Genomic DNA, 22,720 nt, shown 5'->3' on the forward strand with positions numbered 1-22,720 from the left:
TCTGGTAACCCTATACTGGGAACCTCTTAGTACTGGGAACCTCTTAGTACAGGGAAGCCTTGAAAAATATCAGATTAAATCCCAAAAATAAAAAATGTAGTGCAGAGCAGATGAAAAGGCATCTTCTCAACTCTCTTGCAGAAGTTAAGACTGAGGATAGGGGGCGCTGCCTAGGGGTGGAGAGAAAAAAATGATTGATGTCTTCTGCAATAGGGTTACCAGACATCCGGGGGTCCGGATGGCTTTTCAAAACCCAGTACTTTGTGATGTAATCATGTGATGGCCGCGCATGCTCGAACTTCCTCCCTGCCTGACAAGAGCAGGCAGCGAGGGTGGGGGGAGGGGGGGGGCTTGATGGCGGAATGAGGGTGGAGGTGGGCATAACTAGGTGTGGCTAGGGAGTCCAGATTTTCCGAAAGGAAAATCTAGCAGCCCTATTCTACAAGCAACTTGCAAGTTGAGGTACTTAACCCATCCATAAGGAATCATGTGCTGTTTGTATATATTAGGACTTTTAGTTTGTGATCCTGTATTTACATAGGGCTTATCTAGGTGTTCTAGTAGGAATGAATGTATCTGCATATTGTTTACCACACACACAAGCACACAAAACGGTTGCTGCCTTAGCCTTGTCCAATCTGGTCTATAAAACAAAGCACCAAACATGGGGCTGAGAACCGCTGTAGAGAACACAGATGCCCTCTTTCAGGTATGGATTAGTAAGATAGATACCTCATTGCTTTTGCTCTGAGCTCTTACCTAGTCTTGCCCAGCCCATCCCTAAAAGAGAATTGTCTTAATATTCTCTTCAGTCTTCCGCCTTTGTCATTTGGTTTTGGTGGTGTGTTTTTTTTTTTTTACAGGAAAGGTTTATGAGTTTTAGTCACTAGCTGAATATAGTAATTTTATTCTTCTGTACACTTTGGCTTTTGTGAGTTTATGTTTTTATGACTGTCTTATGACTGCTTTACAGGCTGCTCATTTCTGATTGTATGTCTTTGATGGTGGCAATGATATTTTAGTGATTACTTTATTGCACATACTTTAGGCTTGTATTTTTAATTTGTTCCTTACATTGGCCATTTTAAAGGAAAAGGTTGTTCATATATTGCAATAAATAAATAAATGAAGGTATAAAACCTTACAGAGTCTTACGAGATACATATCTTGACTTTTGGCCCTGAAAACCTGAAAAAGCAAAGTGCCTTGGAAAACAGAGAAGGGAAAAATGTCCCTCCTGTGCCACCGTAGCCCAGACTCTGCTTACCTTCCCGATCCCTGCTGCAACTTCTTTTCTGCATCCTTTATTGGGGGGGGGGGGGGTGTCCTTACACAGTTTAATTCGCTAAGTAGGGTTGTTGTTTTGTTTTGTTTTTTTGGAGGGGGGGGGTCCGTTGTGTCTGCTGGGGTTCTGTCTGTGCATGCAGACACATAGGTTGTGATGACACATCCAGCCCATAGGCCCCTTCTCTGCAGGGAGCTGTGGAAGCATTTCTGAACTGGGGCTGTTGATTTTGTTTTTTCAAGAACTGGTGCTTGTGGAGATTTTTGTTCTTTTGCAGCTGGAGTGGCCACATCCAGGGCAGGATGGCAGAATCTGGAGGAGGAGAGTTTAGCACGGACCAGCAGAGCAGGTGAGGAAGAGAGAGGTGATGGGGGGGGGGGGGGGGGCGAGGTAGTGTGGGGGAAGACATTTCTGCTCAGGGCCTAGCTTCATGAGATTCTGTGCTACAACTGTACCTGCTTTGGCAAAAACAAGCAGCAGGCAGGAGTGTTAGGTCGGTAGAAGTATGGGGAGTGGGCAGTACCACACAGGATCTGTCACTGGCAGCTGTATTACAGGGTATTTTGACGAAGACATATACTGTATAATTAGGTAGATTCTGAAAGGCAAAGCTATAAATAGAGTGGGGGGAGGGGCTGGGAGTTTTGGAAACGATAGGTGACACATGGTGGGAGGAGGGAACATTGAGCAAGACCAAGGAAGAATGTAAACCGGAAATTGGTGGTGCAATAAGTCATAAAACCTATTGTTGCTCTGATACCTTACCTTTTCTTGTTCATGGGCCCAGTGTTCAGCAGGTTATCCTTTGGCAGTCCAGCAGTTATGTAGTTAACAGCTTGGTGGAATTCACTTTTGTTTGGGAGAGATGTTGTATAGCATGTTATCATGGGTGCTTTCTTTTGTTTTGGTTTAGTGCAGTTGAAAAGTCCAACACCTCAAGGTGCAGCTTCTGTGCTCCTACACATAGCACCACACTCTTGCAGGGACTGGCTGCACTCTGGGCCCAGGGCCAGCTTTTGGATGTCGTCTTGACTGTAAATGACCAAGCCTTCCATGTGCACAGGGTGGTCCTGGCAGCCTGCAGTGACTACTTCAGGTGAACATTAGCCATAATAAAGAACTAGGCTCTCTTCCTCCTAATATCCCTGCGTCTTTCCCACCTGGAATCTCCACTATGATCCTGACAATGCCTTTTTCATCAAGTGTACTCACAATGCTCCTACCAGTGCTGACTTCTACTTGGTATCCCCACGACTCTCTCACCAGCACCTTTCTCACCTGGTATCCCTTGATGCTCCCACTAGCACCTTTCTGCCTAGTGTCCCTCCGATACTCCCACCGGCGTCTTTCCGCCTAGCATTCTGCAGTACAAAAGTGTTTCTCTTATGTTATCTGGTGAAGTGACAGACCTGGAAACCCCCCAATCAGGAAAGTGAGAAGCCATCCAGAGAGGCTTAGGGATCCTTGAAACAGGAAAGAAGCATATCCCCAAATGTCCCCGCAGAGATTAAAACAGAAATATTCCCAGCTGTGAAACAGAAATATCAAACATGCAGGCAGAATTACTTGGCCAAGTTATTCAGTCAAATAAACCTTTTTCAAAGTTATCATAGTGCCAGAAGCTTATGCATTAACAGGAGAAAAAAATACAGTAAGATATCCAGAGGCATTGAAGGGACCAGACAGACAGACCCAGCCATACTGAAGGAAGAATACATTTCTTACCAAGTACCAAGCTGTAACCAGTGTCTTTGGGCAATTTAAAACAGTCCCTTTCAAGGTCTCCAAATTCCCCTTCACCAATAACCAGTCATCATAGCAATATATAGATGAATTTTATTGTTTTCAGCGCTGGGAGACAGAGATAGAGAAAGATTCTCAGTTACCTTATATAATGTTAAAAATCTGTAATTTCCATATGTACACCCTGGAAATATATACATGGTTTGTAGTAATATTATATTTAATTACATCACTTAGTACATAAAGAGGCTCATTTTCAAAGTACTGAGGGGCTAGATGCACAAAGTCTCTGATCGTCTAACAATTATTGCTAAACCGGTTTGACTGGTTTAGTGACCAGTTGTATTTGTCGACCCGATGCCCAAAACAGCTTACCACGTGGTTTTCTGTGCAGTCCTACATTCTCCGATTCTGGCATGAAGGTTAGCTCATTAATATTAAAACCAGGCATCCGATTAATGCCCTAAACTTACATGCCAGAATTGGGTGGTTAGGACCGACCCATAAAAACCCACAGGTCTAGACCTCGGTAACTGTGTTACTGATAGGGTGCCCGTTGGTTTTTTTTTTTTTCTTATTTTTCTATGGGCACTGATGTGCCCATAAAAAAAATGCTGTGCTACCATGATACCTCCCCGCACTGACTCCCCTCCCCTCACTAAAGATTCACCTGAACTGACCCCTCCCCTTCCCCAAAAATCATCAGGAGGGATGCCCATGCCCTCCTGCTACCGCAAACCAACACCCCCCGCACTGACTCCCCCTCGCCATGCCTCCCTCAACCGGCCCCCTCCTCTTCCCTTCCCTGCTCCCCTTCCTAAAAAAAAAAAAAAAAAAATTAGCAGGAGGGATGCTCACTCCCTGCCACTGGATACCCCCCAGCCCCTGTGAACCACTCCCAAACCTCCCTCATACCTTAAAAATAGATGACAGCAGGAAGGTTGCCCAGTCACTCCTGCTCTCCAGGCCCACCACTCCAAAATGATGGGCCTTCCCCTTCCTGGTGCATCCTGATTGGCTCAGACACCTAAGGCCTTGCCCCTCAGCCAATCAGGGCCTTGGGCTCCTCCCTCTGTGCCATTAAAATAAAGAAAAAAGCCCCAACAGCTGAGTGGCAGAAGGCTGCTTTGGGGCTTCCTCTGCTGTTTAGCTATTCAGGCTTCCCCAAACCGGCTCTGAGCATGTGTCGAAGTCGCTCTCAGAATGACTGGTGGGACAGGATTATGGCAAACCTCCATGCAAATTATTTGCATGGAAACTTGTTGGAACATCGATCACTGTTTCACAATCGGCCAACAGTGACTTGCACGGTCTTAGCGACTGTGTTTAGTGCAGCTAGCCCTTAACACATAAAGTACCATAGAAAACTATGGTACATTGTGTGTCTATGGGCTAGATTCACTAAGGCTACGGATTGGATTAGTGGTCAGGGGGCTGATTCATGAATTGCCCTCATGCAAATGAGGGCGATCGTAATCATGTCTCCAACCGACCGCACAGATAGCTTTCCAGCAATCTCGACATAAGTGCAGACCATCTGTAGATGGTCTGCGCATATGCTGGCCCTCCGTGCCTAGCAGAGCTGGAAAGAAAACTTTAATGTCAGCCCTACTGCTACTAATTCGCTACCAGATGTACGCAGTGCTTTACAGAGCCCTGCCACCTAAAAGAAAATGCACATGCAGAGGGGGAACAGTTAGGAAGCCTAAATCAACAGCTGTTTGGTTTTTTTTAATTCGGTGCTCTAAAATTCTTGTATATAATAATCACAAAGCCCGAATCCCCAGGAGCTGATGAGGACCAATGCTTACTTGTCCTCGCTACCCGTTACAGTAATCCTCAGTGACAACGGAGTCTAGATGAGAACTCACTGAACAGCCAGTCAAACTCACAGGCAGCACAGGAGGCAAACTTTAGTCTTTTCCCATTTACAGATCTAGTCACACACACCATGGACTCCCAGCTGCCAACCCGTCGCCACACTTTTTTGTTTTTCACTTTTTCGTGAGCCTGTGGTTTTAACCCACTTTAAAACCACGGTCTCGCACTGCGGGGAAGGCAAGGAGAATTGGGGCAGAAGCAGGATGGCGATCGGGGCAGAGAGCACAGTCGGGCAGTGATCAGGGCAGAGAGCAGGAGATGCAGTCAGAAAGGACGTGAGTGACTGGTCCCCAGCAGTCACTTGTTTCTTGATCGGCCAGCCCAGTCGGTGTTCCAGTGTTTGGTTAGTGAATCGCTGCCTGCTTACTTTACATGCCGTTTGGAGGATGATCGGCACAGAGGCTAGTGAATCGGGTCAGAGGAAAATCGGGTCGCAAAGTGGTCGGGACACGATCGGTGTCCTTGGTGAATCTAGCCCTAAGTCAGTGGTTCTCAAATGGTGTGCCATGGCACACTAGTGCACTGCAAGAGGTGGCTAGGTGCACCATGAACTGTTGTGTGTATTTTAGGGGCGAGGTTGGGGAGGGTGCAGGAGAAGTGTGGTGAGAATCAGGAATGTGTCCGTGAAAGAGTGGCGAGGCTGGTAGCACGTGTGAGAGAGGCAAGGCGAGAGAGGTGAGAGTGCAGAGGTGAGATGAGGGAGCAAACCAGCAGGTGGGAGTGTGGGGAGGCATGAGCCCGAGCATTGCTAGTCGGCTCCAGGTCGCCCTCTGCTGCTTAGTAGGGCTAAAGAGGGGAACGCGCAATCCACGGAAGTCGTGCCTCACAGTAGGGAGCTGGTCCCGCTTTCCCCAGGGACAGGGTGCCTTGCTAGGATGGCTACTCTTGGGTGCGCCCTTTGACTGTTTCCTGACATTCCTTTTCCCAGTTGCTGTTTTCTTTTTTTCCTTCCTGACGGACCACACTTTTTTTTTTTCCTTTCCTTTCTGTGAGTGTTTCATTGTGAATGACTGAACAAAGTTTTTCTTTTATTATTTTTTATGACGTCTGGCACCTCTGTTTTCTACATTATACCTATGTGAATTAGGGGTTTCTCCACTAACTAACATTAAATGCAAAAAAAAAGGAGAAAGACTTCAATGCATTGAAGATGATGAAATGGGGTTATGTTTGTTCCATACAACCCAACATTGAAAAAGGCCCCAAAAACATCGAGCTCATGTTTCACACGAATATGCTTAATTTATTTAAACCAGGTTATTAATAGCTTTCTGAAGTTTGTTACTTTTAGTCATAGTTTAGTTAATAATTTTTAATTTTTTGCACAAGTGCGCTGAAAAAATTTTCATGTTTTACAGTGTGCTGCAAACCAAATTAGTTTGTGAACCACTGGTTTAAGTGCTTTGAAAATGAGCCCCAATATGATATATTCCAAGCGTGTTCAGTTAGCAGAAATCGATCAGAAGGTAAGAGGTTGGAACTTGACCTCTCACATCTTCACACACTTTTGCAAACGTCTTTACCAGCCATTGCAAATCATTGTATACCCTTTCATAGACTGATACTTTGTACAATACCTATGGGTCCTTTTACCAAGGTGCGCTAGCGCGCCTTATTAAAAGAACCCCCTAATGAGCAATCGCAGAAAGCATACATTTAGTAATCTCTTTCATTTCCACCCCTGCTAGCCATCTGTACAATTCATTACAGCAGAAAATATAGTTTAATTTCTTTTCAATGGCTGCCTTTAAAAGTAGGAGCTGTGTGAAAAGTTAAATGTTCCTATGACTTATCTGATGTAAAATATGAGAGAATTAGTAAAGGTAATAGGGGGCTTAATTTGATAATCTCCTTGAGAGATGTAGACTAGCCTGAATTTATGCAATGCACCTTGCTTTATCACTTGCCTCAGACCCTCTGTCTTGATTTTCAGGGCAATGTTCACGGGTGGGATGAGAGAAGCCACACAAGATGTGATAGAACTGAGGGGCGTTTCTGCCAAGGGACTTAAGCACATCATTGACTTTGCATACAGTGCAGAGGTCACTCTGGACTTGGACTGTATTCAAGATGTGCTGGGGGCTGCAGTCTTCCTCCAGATGGAGCCTGTGGTACAGCTCTGCGAAGAGTTCCTCAAGTCAGCTATGAGTGTAGAAACCTGCTTGAACATTGGACAGATGGCCACGACCTTCAGCCTGGCATCACTGAAGGAGTCGGTGGACTCCTTCACTTTCAAACATTTCCTGCAGATCTCGGAGGAGGAGGACTTCTTGCACCTGCCGCTGGACAGATTGGTCTTTTTCCTACAGAGTAATAAATTGCAGAATTGCAGTGAGATCAATCTGTTCCAAGCTGCCATCCGCTGGCTTCAGCACGATCCATCCCGCCGGCCAACCGCCAGCCAAGTCCTGTGCCATGTCCGCTTCCCACTGATGAAGTCTTCAGAGTTGGTGGATAGCGTGCAGACCGTGGACATCATGGTGGAGGATGTTGCCTGTCGGCAATACCTACTGGAAGCCTTCAACTACCAGATCCTGCCTTTCCGCCAGCATGAGATGCAATCTGCCAGGACTGCCATCCGCTCTGACATCCTTTCCCTGATCACGTTTGGTGGCACCCCCTACACAGACAATGACAGGACTGTCAGTGCTAAGGTGTACCACCTGCCAGATACTGACGCACGGCAGTTCAAGGAGCTGACGGCTATGGAGGTGGGGTGCAGCCATGCTTGCGTGGCACTGCTGGACAACTTTGTCTATGTGGTGGGTGGGCAGCACATGCAGTACCGCAGTGGTGAGGGGGCCATGGATGTCTGCTTTCGCTATGACCCCCACCTGAACCGCTGGCTGCGAATTCAGTCCATGCAGGAGAGCCGAATCCAGTTCCAGCTAAATGTTCTTCAAGGTGCACTGTTCGCTACTGGTGGCAGGAACCGCTCAGGCAGCCTTGCCTCGGTGGAGAGGTACTGCCCCAGAAAGAATGAATGGGGCTATGTGTGCTCATTGAAACGCAGGACATGGGGACATGCGGGGGCTACTCTTGGTGAGAAGCTGTACATCTCTGGTGGCTATGGGGTCTCTGTGGAGGACAAGAGGGCCTTGCACTACTATGACCCTGCAGAGGACCAGTGGGATTTCAGATCCCCCATGAATGAGCCAAGGGTCCTCCATGCCATGGTGGGGGCCAACGGCAGAATTTATGTTTTGGGGGGCCGCATGGATCACGTGGATCGCTGTTTTGATGTTTTGGCTGTTGAATGCTATGTGCCCGAGACAGACTTATGGACCACTCTCAGCCCTATGAGGGCCGGCCAGTCAGAGGCAGGTTGTTCTCTTCTACAGAAAAAGATTTATATCGTTGGCGGTTATAACTGGCATTTGAACAATGTGACCAGTGTAGTCCAGGTGTACAACACTGAGAGCGATGAGTGGGAGAGGGACCTCCACTTCCCAGAATCATTCGCTGGGATTGCCTGCACTCCCGCCATACTTCCACAGAACGCCTTGCAAAGATAACCTGTTTTTCTCAGAAACAGAAACCTAGAGATATAATCCACCCCCCCCCCTCTTCTGGACAATAAAACCCTTTCCCAAACCTCAGAATGTATGTATTCTGTAGCTGTTATTCCCTGACAGTGGGCGACAAAATGCAGAGGGCCTAATTTTCTGAGGTCTTTCCTGTAGATAGAAAAACCTTAAGGGCTGATGGTTGAACACACGGCACCTAACTTTTGCTCACTTTATTTATTAAAAAAATCAATAAAGATTTATAAAAAAAAAAAAAACAACAACATTTTTTAACATTTATATCCAAGAGGCAAAAGAGATATCAAAATATCAACCAAGGAAATACTATTTATTTTTTGTTCCCAGACTTATTTATTTTTTGTTCCCCTCCCTTTTGTTTTGATCCTTCTCTCTCTCTTTCTTATTATACAAATGTATTTCTGCCCTTTTCCATTTTGAATCGGTATGTTAATGTTTGTCTGTGTGTTTGATCATCTATAATAATAATTGTAATTTGTTTTTAACTTATGCCCTTTTAATTATTTGTTTTTTTATTATGTAAAACCGGTTTGAATTTTGATAAGGCGGTATATAAAATTTTTAAATAAACCTGAAACTTTATTAAGTCAATAGAAAGGATGTCATAGAAACAGACACAGTCTATAGTATAATGTCCATCTTGATATGAGTATAACTGAGTCTAGGTCATGCCTAGATTGTTCCAACTAGGATCCCAGTTTAGGCATCCGTAGATACCTTCATCGGGGGATGAATGGACACTGCCATGAATGAAGGACAGCAAAACAGGCAGGAAACGGACAATCTAGGCATAACCTAGACTCAGTTATACTCATATCAAGATGGACATTATACTATAGACTAGTGCTGCCCGATTCGCGATTTGAATCGATTCACCGATTCACTTTGGGTGAATCGATTTGAATCAATTCACTGATTCACTTTAGGTGAATCGATTCGAATCAATTTGTTTTTGAAGAAAATTGGACTTACCGATTCGTCAGCCCCCTTCCTAGAGACCCGTTCAGGTTTTCCATCTGCCACCGGAGTCCTTGCTTCTGATGTAACTTCCGGTTTTGCAAAACCGGAAGTTACATCGAAGCAAGGACTTCGGTGCAGAGGGAAATACTGAACGGGTCTCTGCGTGCAAATCGGCGGCAGCAAGGCTCTCTCCTCCCCGGGCATTAGTATTTCTCCTCTCCTCCCTGGCCAGGCAAAAGCGGTGGTAGTGAATGCAATTCACTACCCTGTCGCTACTCTGGGCGTCTTCTCTCCATTCGGCTGCCCAAACGGAAACAGGAAGTTTTCACTGATGGTGGACCACAGTGGAGAGAAGACGCAAGGAGTGGTGGCAGGAGTGGATTGTTAAATAACTACCGCCACAGGTAATACGTTATAACGTCAAAATAAAGGGAGATGGAGGGAGAGGGGAGATGGGCTTGGGGGAGTTAGTGGACTGGAGGAGAGATGGGGAGAAGATGGATGGGAGAAATGAACTTGGTGGAGGGGGCAAGATGGATGGTGGAGGGGGAGATGGACATGAGGGAGATCATAGAGGGGAGATGGACTTGGGGGAGTTGGTGGACTGGAGAGGGAGAGATGGGGAGAAGATGGATGAGAGAAATGAACTTGATGGAGGGGGAGATGGACATGAGGGAGATCATGGAGGGGAGATGGACTTGTGGGAGAGGGAGAGATGGACTTAGGGGAGTTGGTGGACTGGAGAGGGAGAGATGGGGAGAAGATGGATGAGAGAAATAAACTTGGTGGAGAGGGGAAGATGGATGGTGGAGGGGGAGATGGACTTGGGAGATCATGAGAGGGGAGATGGGAGGGATAGAAGAAATAATGGATCTAAAAACAGAAGAGGGAGAGAGATGGTGGACAATGGGATTTAGAGAGAGAAGGAACAGAAAGGGAGAGAAGTTGGACACAAGGGATGATGTGGGGAGGGGGATAGAGATACTGGATAGGAGGGTAGTTAGAAAGAGAAAAAGAGCTGGTGGGTAAGGAGTGAGAGATGCTGGATGAAAGGGTAGTTGGAGAGATGGTGGATCTGGGGATGGTGGGGTCCATTGTTGCAGCTACGGGAATAGAAGTGGAAAAAAGGAAAGATGCCAGACCTCCAAGGGAGGGAAGGGAAATGGAAGGGGAGGACAGAAATGGAAGATGGATGGTTTACCACAGAGAAAAAAGAAAACAACAAATGGGCTAGAGACCCTGGCAAGCAAGTTATCTTAAGACATTTGTTGTAGAACCTGGGACCAACATGATTTGAAAAATGATAAGACAACAAAAGGTAAAAAAATAATTTTATTTTCTGTTTTGTGATTACAATGTGTCAGATTTGAAATTTGTATCTTGCCAGAGCTGGTATTAGACCGTGAACGTGAGCTAGAATTTAACAGAGAGAGGAAAAGTCTTTTTTGTTTGTTTACACCACAGCACCAGTGTGGGTAGGAGAGGGCAAAGGGGGTGAAGAGGCTATAAAATAAAAGTTAAAATTTAAAAAAAAAGTTTTCTATAAGAAATATTTTTTAAGATTAAATTATTAAAGTTTATATGTTTTAAAACCTCGGTCAATGATTGGAGCAGGGAGCTAAATTACTACGCTGATCACTCGAGTTTGTGATATAAATACCTTGCGTAGGCTCCAGTTCTGAGACCGTGGTAGAAGAGTGTGATGCACTTCATGGTTATAGTGGTATGCTAGCTTGTTTCCATTTATTATTTACTACCACTTGGGATACTTGTTTATAGATTATAAAATAAACCCACCAGGATGTTTGGAAAAAAACACCCAATTGTGCAGGAAAATCGAATCAAAATATTTTTTCCTGAATCGGGCAGCACTACTATAGACTGTGTTATTTTTATGACATTCTTTTTATTGACTTTATAAAGTATTTCCTTGGTTGATGTTTTGACATCTCTTTTGCCTCTGGTTTCTGGGTTTCTATGATGATATTGAGGCAAAATTCTTCTTTCCCCCTTCTTGTTTAAACATTTATATCCAGCATATTCCAAAATCTGATGCAGTAAATAAATTACAGTGTATGCAAGTAGGACCTGTGCAAAACTTGTGCACTAACCTGGGAGAGCACACCAGACGCATGCACACAAGGTTTTGTGCTAAGGACAGCTAGTGCTGTGCTTATGTGTGAGCAGAGTAGCGTATCATGGGCTGGAGTATTTTGTTCTGTGCATAAAATATTTGCAATGCCGATATTTTAGTCACAGAATAGCATTCTATCACATAAGCAGTTGTATGTCAATACAGGTTTTTTTTGCTTAGACCTTTGTGCAAAAAACCATCACCTCCTCGATTCTGGCTTTTTTTTTTTTTTAACCCAAGCTCTTTATGGAGGCCACAAAAAAAGTCGGTGGTGTCCTGTATGCTGGTAGAAAAAGAAGCAGATAACTCCAAAAACTGACTGATTTTTAAGAGGATAATAAATATACACTCTCCATTAGACTCTTTTATGCTATCTACCTGGACTTGGTGTAGTATGGCTATCACAGTCTTTATAAGTTATTTGTTGTAGTGAAAAGGGAGGCCTTCAGTATAAAGTGTTGTGCCAGCGCTGAACAGATTTGTCAAGTTGCTGGCAGAAACTTCTGCACAAGATCAAACTTAAAGTCTTCTGTCCACAATTCAGTATCAGGGCGAAATAGCTATCAGCCTCATTATCACAGATTTTAGTATGCTGTGTGCTGGTGTCTTAACTTAAGGTTTTGTGCAGAGATAGCCTTGCATTAGCCCTTTAGCATGCTTTGGATGTAAACACCAAATTCAGAGATTCCTGATTTGTTTTGTTTCTCTGCCCCTTTATGCTTTTTTTTTTTTTTAATCACTGTAGGGTAATCAGAGACATATCTGGTAAGTAAAAGAGATTAGGCACATTCTGTTTCAAATGCTTATCTGCCTATACTGGGGTTCAGCATGGGGGGAGGGAGAGTGAAAGGAACAGGGTGCGTAAGCTCCACCAAAGAGCTGATTTTTTTCCCCTTGGCCTTAGCAGTGCTCTTACCTCTCTTAAATATAATTATTTTCCTTTTCTATATTTTGTTTGCATTTAGATTTGTGGGGTTTTTCCCAATTATATTTATTAGCAATTGCAAAAGGGACATACAACCCAGATCATGTTAAAACTTCCAAGCTACAATCTGGTCCAAGAAAGAAATATGTTTGAACTTCAGTTATTTGGTAGAGTCATATCCTGATATTTTAGTCCCTGAGGCGGGTTAACATATGTGCATTGAAAGCCTGGTGGTTAGAGCAGTGGGCTGAGAATCGGGGGAAGCCAGGGTTCAAATCCCACTGCAGTAACATGTCATTTGTGTGATCTTGGGCAAGTCACCTAACTCTTCATGGCCTCAAGCAGAGGTATATCCAGAGGTTGATAGGGGTGGACTGAGGGGCCAAGTATTTCCTTTCAGCTAGCCCCCATCCCCCCCCAATCATACAGTTGCTAGCAAAGATTCTCAAGCCCCTCCAGCCAGAGTTTTGCTGCTGGAGCCCTGCTGTGCTGTCTGAAAGGTAGGGAAGCAGGCAAGCTGCTTTAGCACTTCTGCATATGCTCAGTTCAGATGCATCTATTGGCTGCCACAATTTTGGAGGCGGCCTGAGCCCAGAGTGGAGGGGAACAGGCCACTGAGGCTCCCGCTGCCCATGCCACTGGTCTCAGATATAGATTGTAAGCCTTTGGGAACAAGTACATAATAACTGCCATACTGGGTCAGACCAAAGATCTATCACCCTGTTTCCAACAATAGCTAGTCCAGATCACAAGTACCTGCAGAATCCCCAAAAGTGGTAAGATTCCATGCTACTTAATCCCAAGGATATGCAGTGGCTTTCTATCTTAATAACAGAAATTTGCCCAGACCTTTTTAAAACTCATTAATTGCTTTTATCACATCCTTTGGCAATGAGTTCCAAAACGTTAAGTGAAAAATATTTCCTCAAATTAATTTTACTATGTAACTTCAAGATATGGCTCTAGTCTTTATATTTTTGAAAGAGTAAACAATAAATTTGCTTTTACCCATCTCACTCCACTCAGGGGTTTTTAGATCCATACCTGAATGTAACTTGCTTTAAACTTCTGAGAAAGGTATGAGCTAAATCCAATTCTGCTTTTCTTGATTCCTGGTCTTTTCCTCTGTCAATCCAGGGCAGAAATTTGGGAGAGGCCCCCAAAGCTCACCAGCAGGCTGTGCCTCCTTCAGATTTGGGCAATCTTGTGACACAGGATCCTGGAACAGTTACCTTCAGAGATGCCAAGTTACCCAGGATCAGGAAGAAATTTTAGAATAGTCCTTTGCATTATGGGACTTGCAGCACTGATTTCAATAGGCAGGATCAGGCACTACAAATCCCACACTGCTTTGGGATATAATTTCAAAATCAGGACTGGCATTAGAGGGGGAAAATCAAGGTACAGAGATGCCAAGTTACCCAGTCCTAGGCTGGACACTTTTTGGCCAGTCCTGATTTTAAAATTATATCCCAAAGCAGTGTGGGATTTTTAGTGCCTGATCCTGCCTATTGAAATCAGTGCTGCAAGTCCCATAATGCAAAGGACTATGCTAAAATTTTCACCCCTAGTTCAGATTGGAGGAGGAGAGTTGTATTTTTCTCTTTCTAGAAATGTTGATATGGATAGGCAAATTGATGAGAGGTGCTAGAACAGTGATTCTCAAACCTGTTCCTAGATGCATCCCAGCCAGTCAGGTGTTCAGGATGTCCACAATGAATATTCATGAGAGAGATTTGCATGCACTGCCTCCATAGTATGTAGATCTCTCTCATCCACATTCATTGTGGATATCCTGAAAACCTGACTGATTGGGATGCCTCCAGGACCAGGTTTGAGAACCAGTGTGCTAAGGCGAGATGAATGAGAAATGCAAGACCTGAATCTGTTCTGTATCCTTTCCCCAGACATACTTGTGCATTCTCTCAGCTGATCTTTAGCAGCCCAGTATGCCTTTGATGTGGTGAAGAGACAGGGTGGGGTATATAGTTATGAGACAGTTGACATGGAGGTCACTGACAGCAACTATAGCCTGGGGTGCAAAATACCTGGGAAACAATCCTGCTTAATGATGCTTCATCTTCTATGGACTTGTGCGTCCATTCTTCTGCTTGTAAGGGGCTTGATGTCCTGGGGAACTGTCTACTCCCACCATCCCCTAGATATAGCCCCACTAGTGAAGGATGACCTTTTTCACCTGATTGTAGGAAAAAGAAAAATTATTCCCACACTTAAGCAAAGTGCCTCCAAAATGCTCAGTGAGAAAATCCTTTATTTACCATAGTCCCAGGGGAGCTCAGAAAGGTTTAGATGAATTTATTCAGGTACTCAAGCATTTTTCCCTGTCTGTCCTGGTAGGCTCACAATCTGTGTAATGTATCTGGAGCAATGGGGGATTAAGTGACTTGCCAAAGTTCACAAGGAGTAGCGCGGGTTTGAACCCACAACCTCAGTGTGCTGAGGCTGTAGCTTTAACCACTGTGCCACACTTTTCCCTGCAAAGTAGTGGATGTTTTCTCTGTCCTAACAGTTTTGAAAGCGGTGCTGGGGGGTGGGCCTCCCAGCTTTTAGTTCTAGCTGATCCCTTGCTTGCTGTATGGTGACCTCTCTTACTAGCTTGGAGTTTTATCTCAGCAGTGCACAACCTGAGTCATCTGAAAAAAAACACCTCCCCAGTAATGTGCAATTCAAAATTTGCAGGACATAACTGGGCCGGGTGCCATTTTGGGGAAATTGTGTAAAAGGTGGAGGAACGCATGTCACTGGCATGCTGAGTGTCTGGGGTGTAAAACATTTGCATGAGGATGGGCATGATTTGTCAGAATACTAGCTGTCTACAATTATGTTCAGGGAGTGACAATAGATGCTCTTTAACAGGTAAAACCTAGGCATTCCCATGGGGAGAGCGTTTAGATCAGAAGGTTGCTGAGGTTGTGCTTTTCAAGTCTGTTCATGGGAATGCTCCCTGGCCATTTATTCTTTTAAGGGTTAGTGTGTGGGTGTTGTCTGTTGCTGAAGGGCTTGGTGTAATGGGTATCCACCAGCTATGAACAGACATAACATGGAATCTGTAGGGGAGAGGTTGAAAAAGGAGAGGAAGTGCTGGGAGGGGGAGGAAAGCAACAAAATGTATGCCTGAAATGAAGAATATAAGAACAGTATATAGTGAGAGAGTGAAAACGTTGGGAGGGGGGATAAAGAGAATGTTGGTGATGAGAGAGAATGATTACTCAGAAAGAATTTCAAGGAAAGAAGAAGAGAGAGAGTATACTAGGGTGAAGTGAAGAATGAGTGAGTGCCTGGAGGGAAGAGGCAGTTGGAAGGAGAGAGAGTGTGCTGGAGGAATGAAGCGTAAGTGCCTGGAGGGGAGGGAAGGGGGAAAGAGAGAGGCTTCAGAAGGAAGGGGAGAGAAAGTGTGCTGGGGGAAGTGAAAAGTGAGTGAGTGCCTGGAGGGAAGTTATTGGGTTATGGAAAGGAAGATAGTATGCTGGGATGGGGAATGAAGAGTGAATGTCTGCCTGGGAGGGGGGGAGAGGTGGCTGGGGGAGTGAAGAGTGAGTGACTAGAAGGGGAGAGAGGGAAAGTCTACTGGAGGCTGAAATGGGAGAGAAAGTGTGCTAGGAGAAGGGGGAGAGAGGGAGAGGCTGCTGGGGGATGGAAAGGAAGAGAGAATGTGCTAGGGGGAGTAAGGGAACTGCAATAGAAGATTAATGTGAGGGAGGGAAATAGTGCCTGGGTTGGGTTGGGGAGTGATGACTGCAGTGGCCACCCAAATCTTCAGTGAGTTTTGCTAGTTTTTATTAATTCTTAGAAACCAAATGATATTATAGAGGGCAGTGTCCAAAAGGAAAGTCTGTCTGTATTTTCCCTTTGAACAGTGGTGTCAATCCATAGGCAGAAGTCCCCATGGACTTTGCATTGATTTGTCTAGCTGTAAAAATTCCTACTTAAGATCTTATATTCTAGATCAGGGGTGGGCAACTCCAGTCCTCGAGGGTCGGAATCCAGTCTGGTTTTCTGGATTTACCCAATGAATATGCTTTTAAAACAGTGCATGCAAATAGATCTCATGCATATTCATTGGGGAAATTCTGAAAACCCAACTGGATTCCAACCTTCGAGGACCGGCATTGCCCACCCCTGTTCTAATCCACAACAGTGTTCAATAAAGCCCCCCTTCTCCGCATTACTTCAGGCTTGTCCCATTCATTCTCTTGCAATGGTTCTCTTCCACCTTTTTGTAGATACTGGAGGACGAGATCAATGCTATGTATGGGCAAAATTTAAATAGGCCAGGCACTGTGTGCTGAAAATTAGTATAAAGTGTGGGGCAGCTAAAGAGGCTAAACTTCCTAGAGTTATGGAAATATGGGTTACATGCCTCTTCATAATTCTGCTACACATTCTCACATTGTGGAAACCTGCTCCTGTTAGCCAGTTTGAGTGAGAGCAGTTTTCACTCAAGCCATGTTACCTTGGTCAGTCGATCACTCTATTACTTACCGGTACTTTTCAGATCTTTCAGGTTTCTGACCCCTAAAATTTTCTTCTCACTTATTACAACCATACTGGAGGTTCAAAGAATCTTATCTGAGATTACAAACCAAAAGGGCAACTTGTCAGGATAAACGTATTTTTACATTTTAGCAAAGAAGATAATGGTTTGCAATTCAAAGACATGATGCAATACACCTGATAGAGGTTTGGTTCTACCAACTTGGGCCAAAGATAGCAGATTTGATCTGTACATGCTGAAACTATGCCAACACCCTTGGATTTTTCCACTGTCAATTTCCTACAGAGAAAGATTATCCTGTCTCCATATTTCCCTCAATAATTTCCACCCTGCTTCATTCACACTTTTGCTCTTACAGACCCTTTTTTTTCTTTTTATTTCCTTTATGGAAATAGATCAGAGCAAATTGTGATGTCATCAAACATTTTTAAAAACACCCTACCATTGGTTAATATAACCATATGCAAATTTCTCTATCAACGAGGAATACTGTAATAGCTATGAAAATAATAATAATCAATTTATTTGCCACAGGGCCATAAAGTTCTATGCGGTTTACAAAAAATTAAAAAAAATTACAATTAAGAGAAGAAATTAGATAACCAAATAATTAGAAATAATACTATAATGATCTAGATCAGTGGTTCCCAAACCTGTCCTGGGGGACCCCCAGCCAGTCAGGTTTTCAAGATATCCCTAATGAATATGCATGAGAGAGATTTGCATATAATGGAAGTGACAGGTATGCAAATCTCTCTCATGCATATTCATTAGGGATATCTTGAAAACCTGACTGGCTGGGGGTCCCCCAGGACAGGTTTGGGAACCACTGATCTAGATGGTTCATTACAATATCCATGCCAGTTGCCTAAATGTTTCAAGAACAAATGTCTGTAAATGTCTCCTAAATTCCACATAGGAATCAGAAAGCATAATCAGATAAGAACATAAGAATTGCCGCTGCTGGGTCAGACCAGTGGTCCATCGTGCCCAGCAGTCTGCTCACGCGGCAGCCTCTTGGTCAAAGACCAGCGCCCTAACTGAGACTAGCCCTGCATACGTTCTGATTCTGAACAAACTTGTCTAACTTTGTCTTGAATCCCTGGAGGGTGTTCTCCCCTATGACAGACTCCGGAAGAGCATTCCAGTTTTCTACCACTCTTTGGGTGAAAAAGAACTTCCTTACGTTCGTACAGAATCTATCCCCTTTTAATTTTAGAGAATGCCCTCTCGTTCTCCCTACCTTGGAGAGGGTGAGCAACCTGTCCTTATCTACCAAGTCTATTCCCTTCAGTACCTTGAATATTTTGATCATGTCCCCTCTCAATCTCCTCTGTTCAAGGGAGAAGAGGCCCAGTGTCTCTAATCTTTCACAGTATGGCAACTCCTCCAGTCCCTTAACCATCTTAATCGCTCTTCTCTGGACCTTTTCGAGTAGTACCGTGTCCTTCTTCATGTACGTCGACCAGTTGAGGGTGCACCATAGCCCAGTACAAAGGCATGATAACCTTCTCCGATCTGTTCATGATCCAATTCATCATTCCTAGCATTCTGTTCACCCTTATTGCCGCCACCTCACATTGCGCGGACGGCTTCATCGACTTGTTGATCAGAACTCCCAAGTCTCTTTCCTGGGAGGTCTGTCCAAGTACCGCCCCGGACATCCTGTATTTGTGCATCACTTTACACTTATCCACGTTGAACCTCATCTGCCATGTTGATGCCCATTCCTCGAGCCTAATTATGTCACGTTGCAGATCTTTGCAATCCCCCTACATCTTCACTACTCTGAATATCTTCTTATCATCTGCAAATTTAATCACCTCACTCATCGTACCAATGTCTAGATCGTTTATAAAGATGTTGAAGAGCACGGGTCCAAGTACTGAGCCCTGCGGCACCCCGCTGGTGACACTCCTCCAGTCCGAGTATTGTCCACTTACCCCCACTCTCTGTTTCCTATGATCCAGCCAGTTTTTAATCCACGTATTTCACCCTTGATTCCATGGCTCGCAATTTTCCGAAGTAGTCGTTCATGTGGAACCTTGTCAAATGCCTTCTGAAAATCCAGATATACAATGTCAACCAAATCGCCTTTGTCTATCTGCCTGTTTACTCCTTCAAAGAAGTGCAGCAAGTTCATCAAACACGATCTGCCTTTGTTAAAACTGCGCTTACTGGTCCTCATTAGTCCATGTCTGTCAAGGTGATCAATGATGCGGCCCTTTATCAGCGCCTCTACCATCTTACCCGGTACCGAGGTCAGACTCACCGGTCCTTACCCCATAATGCTGCTTGATATGACAGAAGATATTGATGATGTTTTTTAAATTTGCAGCCTCTTAACAGGCAGAAAAACAAAATTCAAATGCGCATTTCTTCTATGTTTATTGGTTGCAAAAGAGAAGAGCTCAATTATATATGTGAGAGATAGCCCAAACAGAGCCTTGAAGCAAAAGCAACCAAACTTGAACTTCACTCATGCCTCCATTGGCAACCAATAGTATCCGATAGGAGGGTGTTAAGTGATCATATTTCTTCAACTCAAAAATCAACCTGACCGCTGAATTTTGAACTATGCGCAGTCACTGCATATATTCCTCTGAGATATTGCCAAATGGGCAATATTACAGTAATCAAGCTGACTAAGGGACTGCACTAGGATTCTAAATGATGAAACATCAAAATATGCCTTAATGCAGTGTTCTTCAACCTTTTTACACCTATGGACTGTGGACCAGCGGTTATAGAACACTGGGCTAAGTCATGGGCCAGACCCCGCCCATCTCCGTCCAATCTCCGCTCCCATAATAGTACTAATTGTAACACAATTTTTTTCCACTCATTTTTCATATATACACACACAATATAATCTTATATTAACAACACATAATGGTTAACCACAAAATTAAAATACACAAAGCACACTATATGCTTCTCAACATTCATTCCTACCAGAACACAGATAACCCCTATACAACTACTGGTCCAAAAGCTAAAAGTACTAATATATACAAATGAAACCCTAAGATTCAAGACTCTGCTGTACTTATTTGTAAATGTTGCTGTAGATGTACAGTCTCTTGTCATGTAAACCGCTCTGAACTATTCTGGTACTGCGGTATACAAAAATAAAGTTATTATTATTATTACAACCCCAGAGAGAAAAAAACAAATGCATTTCTTCCTGAACAGTGCAAAATATAGACAGCAGATGTAAATTCTCAAAATTGACACAATTGAAAATAAAATCATTTCCCCTATTTTTGTTATCTCCCTCCCTCCGTGTTTCGTTTTTTTTTTGTTTGTTTTTTTTACTAGATTTCTCTTTCTCTAATTAAAGTCAAATAGTGATGATGTGATGAGTTAGGGACTCAAATATCACTTCAAGATTTTAGTCAAGCTATTCATCGATTGCCTAAAATTATTAAGGGTTATGTTTGGAGGGAATATACATATAGAATTTTACATAGGGCATATTTCTCACAAGTGCAAGCATTCCATGCAGAATTAGGTAATTCTCCCATTTGTATTAAATGTGAGAAAACTCCGAATACATTGTCTCATGCATTGTGGCAATGTCCTCTTATTAAATCATTCTGGTCTGCCATCTATATCTAGGTTCATTATGGGATAGTCCATTAGTGGAATCCCCAAGGGGGGTGTTATTTGGTAAAGCTGCTGCTTGTGGGGTATATGGACAAGGTAGATGCATTTTATTTCAAAAGGCTTGCATGATTGGTCACAAATGTATTTTGCAATATTGGTTACAGAAAGATCCTCCTAGTTTTTGGCATTGGAGGAATCAACTCCATCGTTTAATTTTATTTGAAGTTAGGGATGTTTGTAAGTTTCCAAGACGTATACGTTTCTTTTTGAAAATTTGGGACCCATATATTCAAAATCTTTCCTCTAGAGCACAAAGTATGATTATTAATATTTTACATTGAAGCTTTGGAAACATTTATAGCATCACAATACCTGGTAATATGTGTCATCTTCCATTCGGGGGGAGAACTGAGGGGTGCAGGGGTAGGATGGAATAGGTCATATAGAAATGTATATTGAAGGAATGATAGAAATATGTATGTTTATTTCATAATTTATTATAATTTGATTAATTACTTCAATACAATGTGAATAGAAGGGGGAAGGGAGGTGGGGGGAGTAGGGGGCTTGATATGGGTCATATGGAAATATATTTTGGAGGAATGATAGAAATATGTATGAAAATATGATAATTGTGAATCTATTTGAAATGAAAATCTATTTGTATTATATTATATTTCCTTCAATAAAGTGTTATAAATTAAAGACAAATAGTACATGACCAGCTATACTTCTACCTTCCCTATAACCATTTACAGGAAAAAGAAGGCAATTTTAACAAAAGCTCTATCAGACACACTGAATCAGACAATTTTGCCTAACTCAGTTAATGCTCGTTTTGTGGATGAACATTATGTAACAATGTGATTAAAAATTAAATTAATGATTGTGATATGTAAAAAATCAGCCGGTTAGAAAATAGGGCAGTGGAAAACTAGCCTATGATACTATGTAAGCAATGAGGCCTCAAAGACCAGGGATTTTTTTTCATTCTACACATGCTGTGTATGCTCCATGCTGTGCCTTACCTTCTGGCCTGCTCCCGCCTGGCCGTTTTATGCCACCCCCAGTGTTATCTTCAGGCCAGCTCCCCTCTCCCTTACTGACGCAGTACACAAAGCCACAGACAGCAGCTCCTCATGCGTCCCATGCCTCATTTAGAAGCCTTCCCTCTGACATTGTGACGTCAGAGAGAAGGCTTCCGGTTCAGGCGCAGGACGTGCGTAAGAGCTGCTGCCCGCGGCTTTGTGCACTGCGGCAGTAAGGAAGAGGGAGCCGGCCCGAAGATAACACCGCATCGATCGAACCGTGCTCCGGCAGTTGAAGAACACTGTCTCGGGCCCGATGCACCTGCCGGCACTGTGGACCAGCAGGAAATTTCTGCAGACCACTGGTTGTAGAACACTGCCCTAATGGATCGAAGCTTCCAAAGAAACCTTTTCTAACCAAAGAATCCACCTGGTTCATAGTCAAACCCTGTTCTAGTATTATACCCAAAATGTTAATGGTAGATTGAACAGGATAACTGAATTTATTTATGATCAAAGATGTCATAGTATCGTATGGGCGTGGAAAAGCTAAATGTTAAAATGTTTTATTTTTCCTATACAATAGGCATCACCCAATCCAGCCTGAAGAGCTGAATGTGTCATTTAAGAGTGCATAGACACCAGTCCCATTGCTAATGTTAAGCAATATGCCCTGAGTATGAGTTATTTTACTGTGGAATAGAGATGTGAGCTGGTGCAGGATGGGCAGATTTGATTGCTCCTTTGTTTGCTGTTCTATGCTTCTATAAGGATCACATTCTATTCTGCATGCTTTCCCTACTGGAAAATGACCAGAGCCTGGGATTGCCTTGATCTACAAACTCTTCTCTCTACCTCTGCAGAGACATGGAGCTGGTATGAAAAGTGCTATTGTGGTTCAGAATTAGAAAAAGTACAGAGAAGGGCGACATAAATGATAAAAGGGCTAGGGCTCTTCAGCTTGGAGAAGAGACGGCTCAGGGGTGATTATGATAGAGGTCTATAAAAAAAATGAGTGGAGTGGAAAGGGTGGATGTGAATCACTTGTTTATTCTTTCCAAAAATACTAGGACTCCATGCGATGAAGTTACTAA

At 43.6% G+C, this 22,720-nt stretch overlaps 1 protein-coding gene across 3 annotated transcripts; it reads left to right on the forward strand.

Moving 5' to 3' along the window:
• Positions 1-656: 656 nt before the first annotated feature.
• Positions 657-9,902, forward strand: KLHL26 (kelch like family member 26). Of its 3 annotated transcripts, XM_033953709.1 has the most exons (4): positions 657-709; positions 1,563-1,634; positions 2,199-2,381; positions 6,843-9,902. In XM_033953709.1, exons 1-4 carry the CDS (start codon positions 696-698, stop codon positions 8,422-8,424), a joined length of 1,851 nt encoding a protein of 616 aa, XP_033809600.1. In that variant the 5' UTR covers positions 657-695; the 3' UTR covers positions 8,425-9,902. The 3 variants fall into 3 exon arrangements, with proteins under 3 accessions (XP_033809600.1, XP_033809601.1, XP_033809602.1); XM_033953710.1 differs by lacking the exon at positions 2,199-2,381 and having other exon boundaries at positions 694-709; XM_033953711.1 differs by lacking the exon at positions 657-709 and having other exon boundaries at positions 1,514-1,634; positions 2,204-2,381.
• The last annotated feature ends 12,818 nt before the right edge of the window (positions 9,903-22,720 follow it).

Source organism: Geotrypetes seraphini, chromosome 8 (genome assembly GCF_902459505.1).
Source record: "Geotrypetes seraphini chromosome 8, aGeoSer1.1, whole genome shotgun sequence".
NCBI lineage: Eukaryota > Metazoa > Chordata > Amphibia > Gymnophiona > Dermophiidae > Geotrypetes > Geotrypetes seraphini.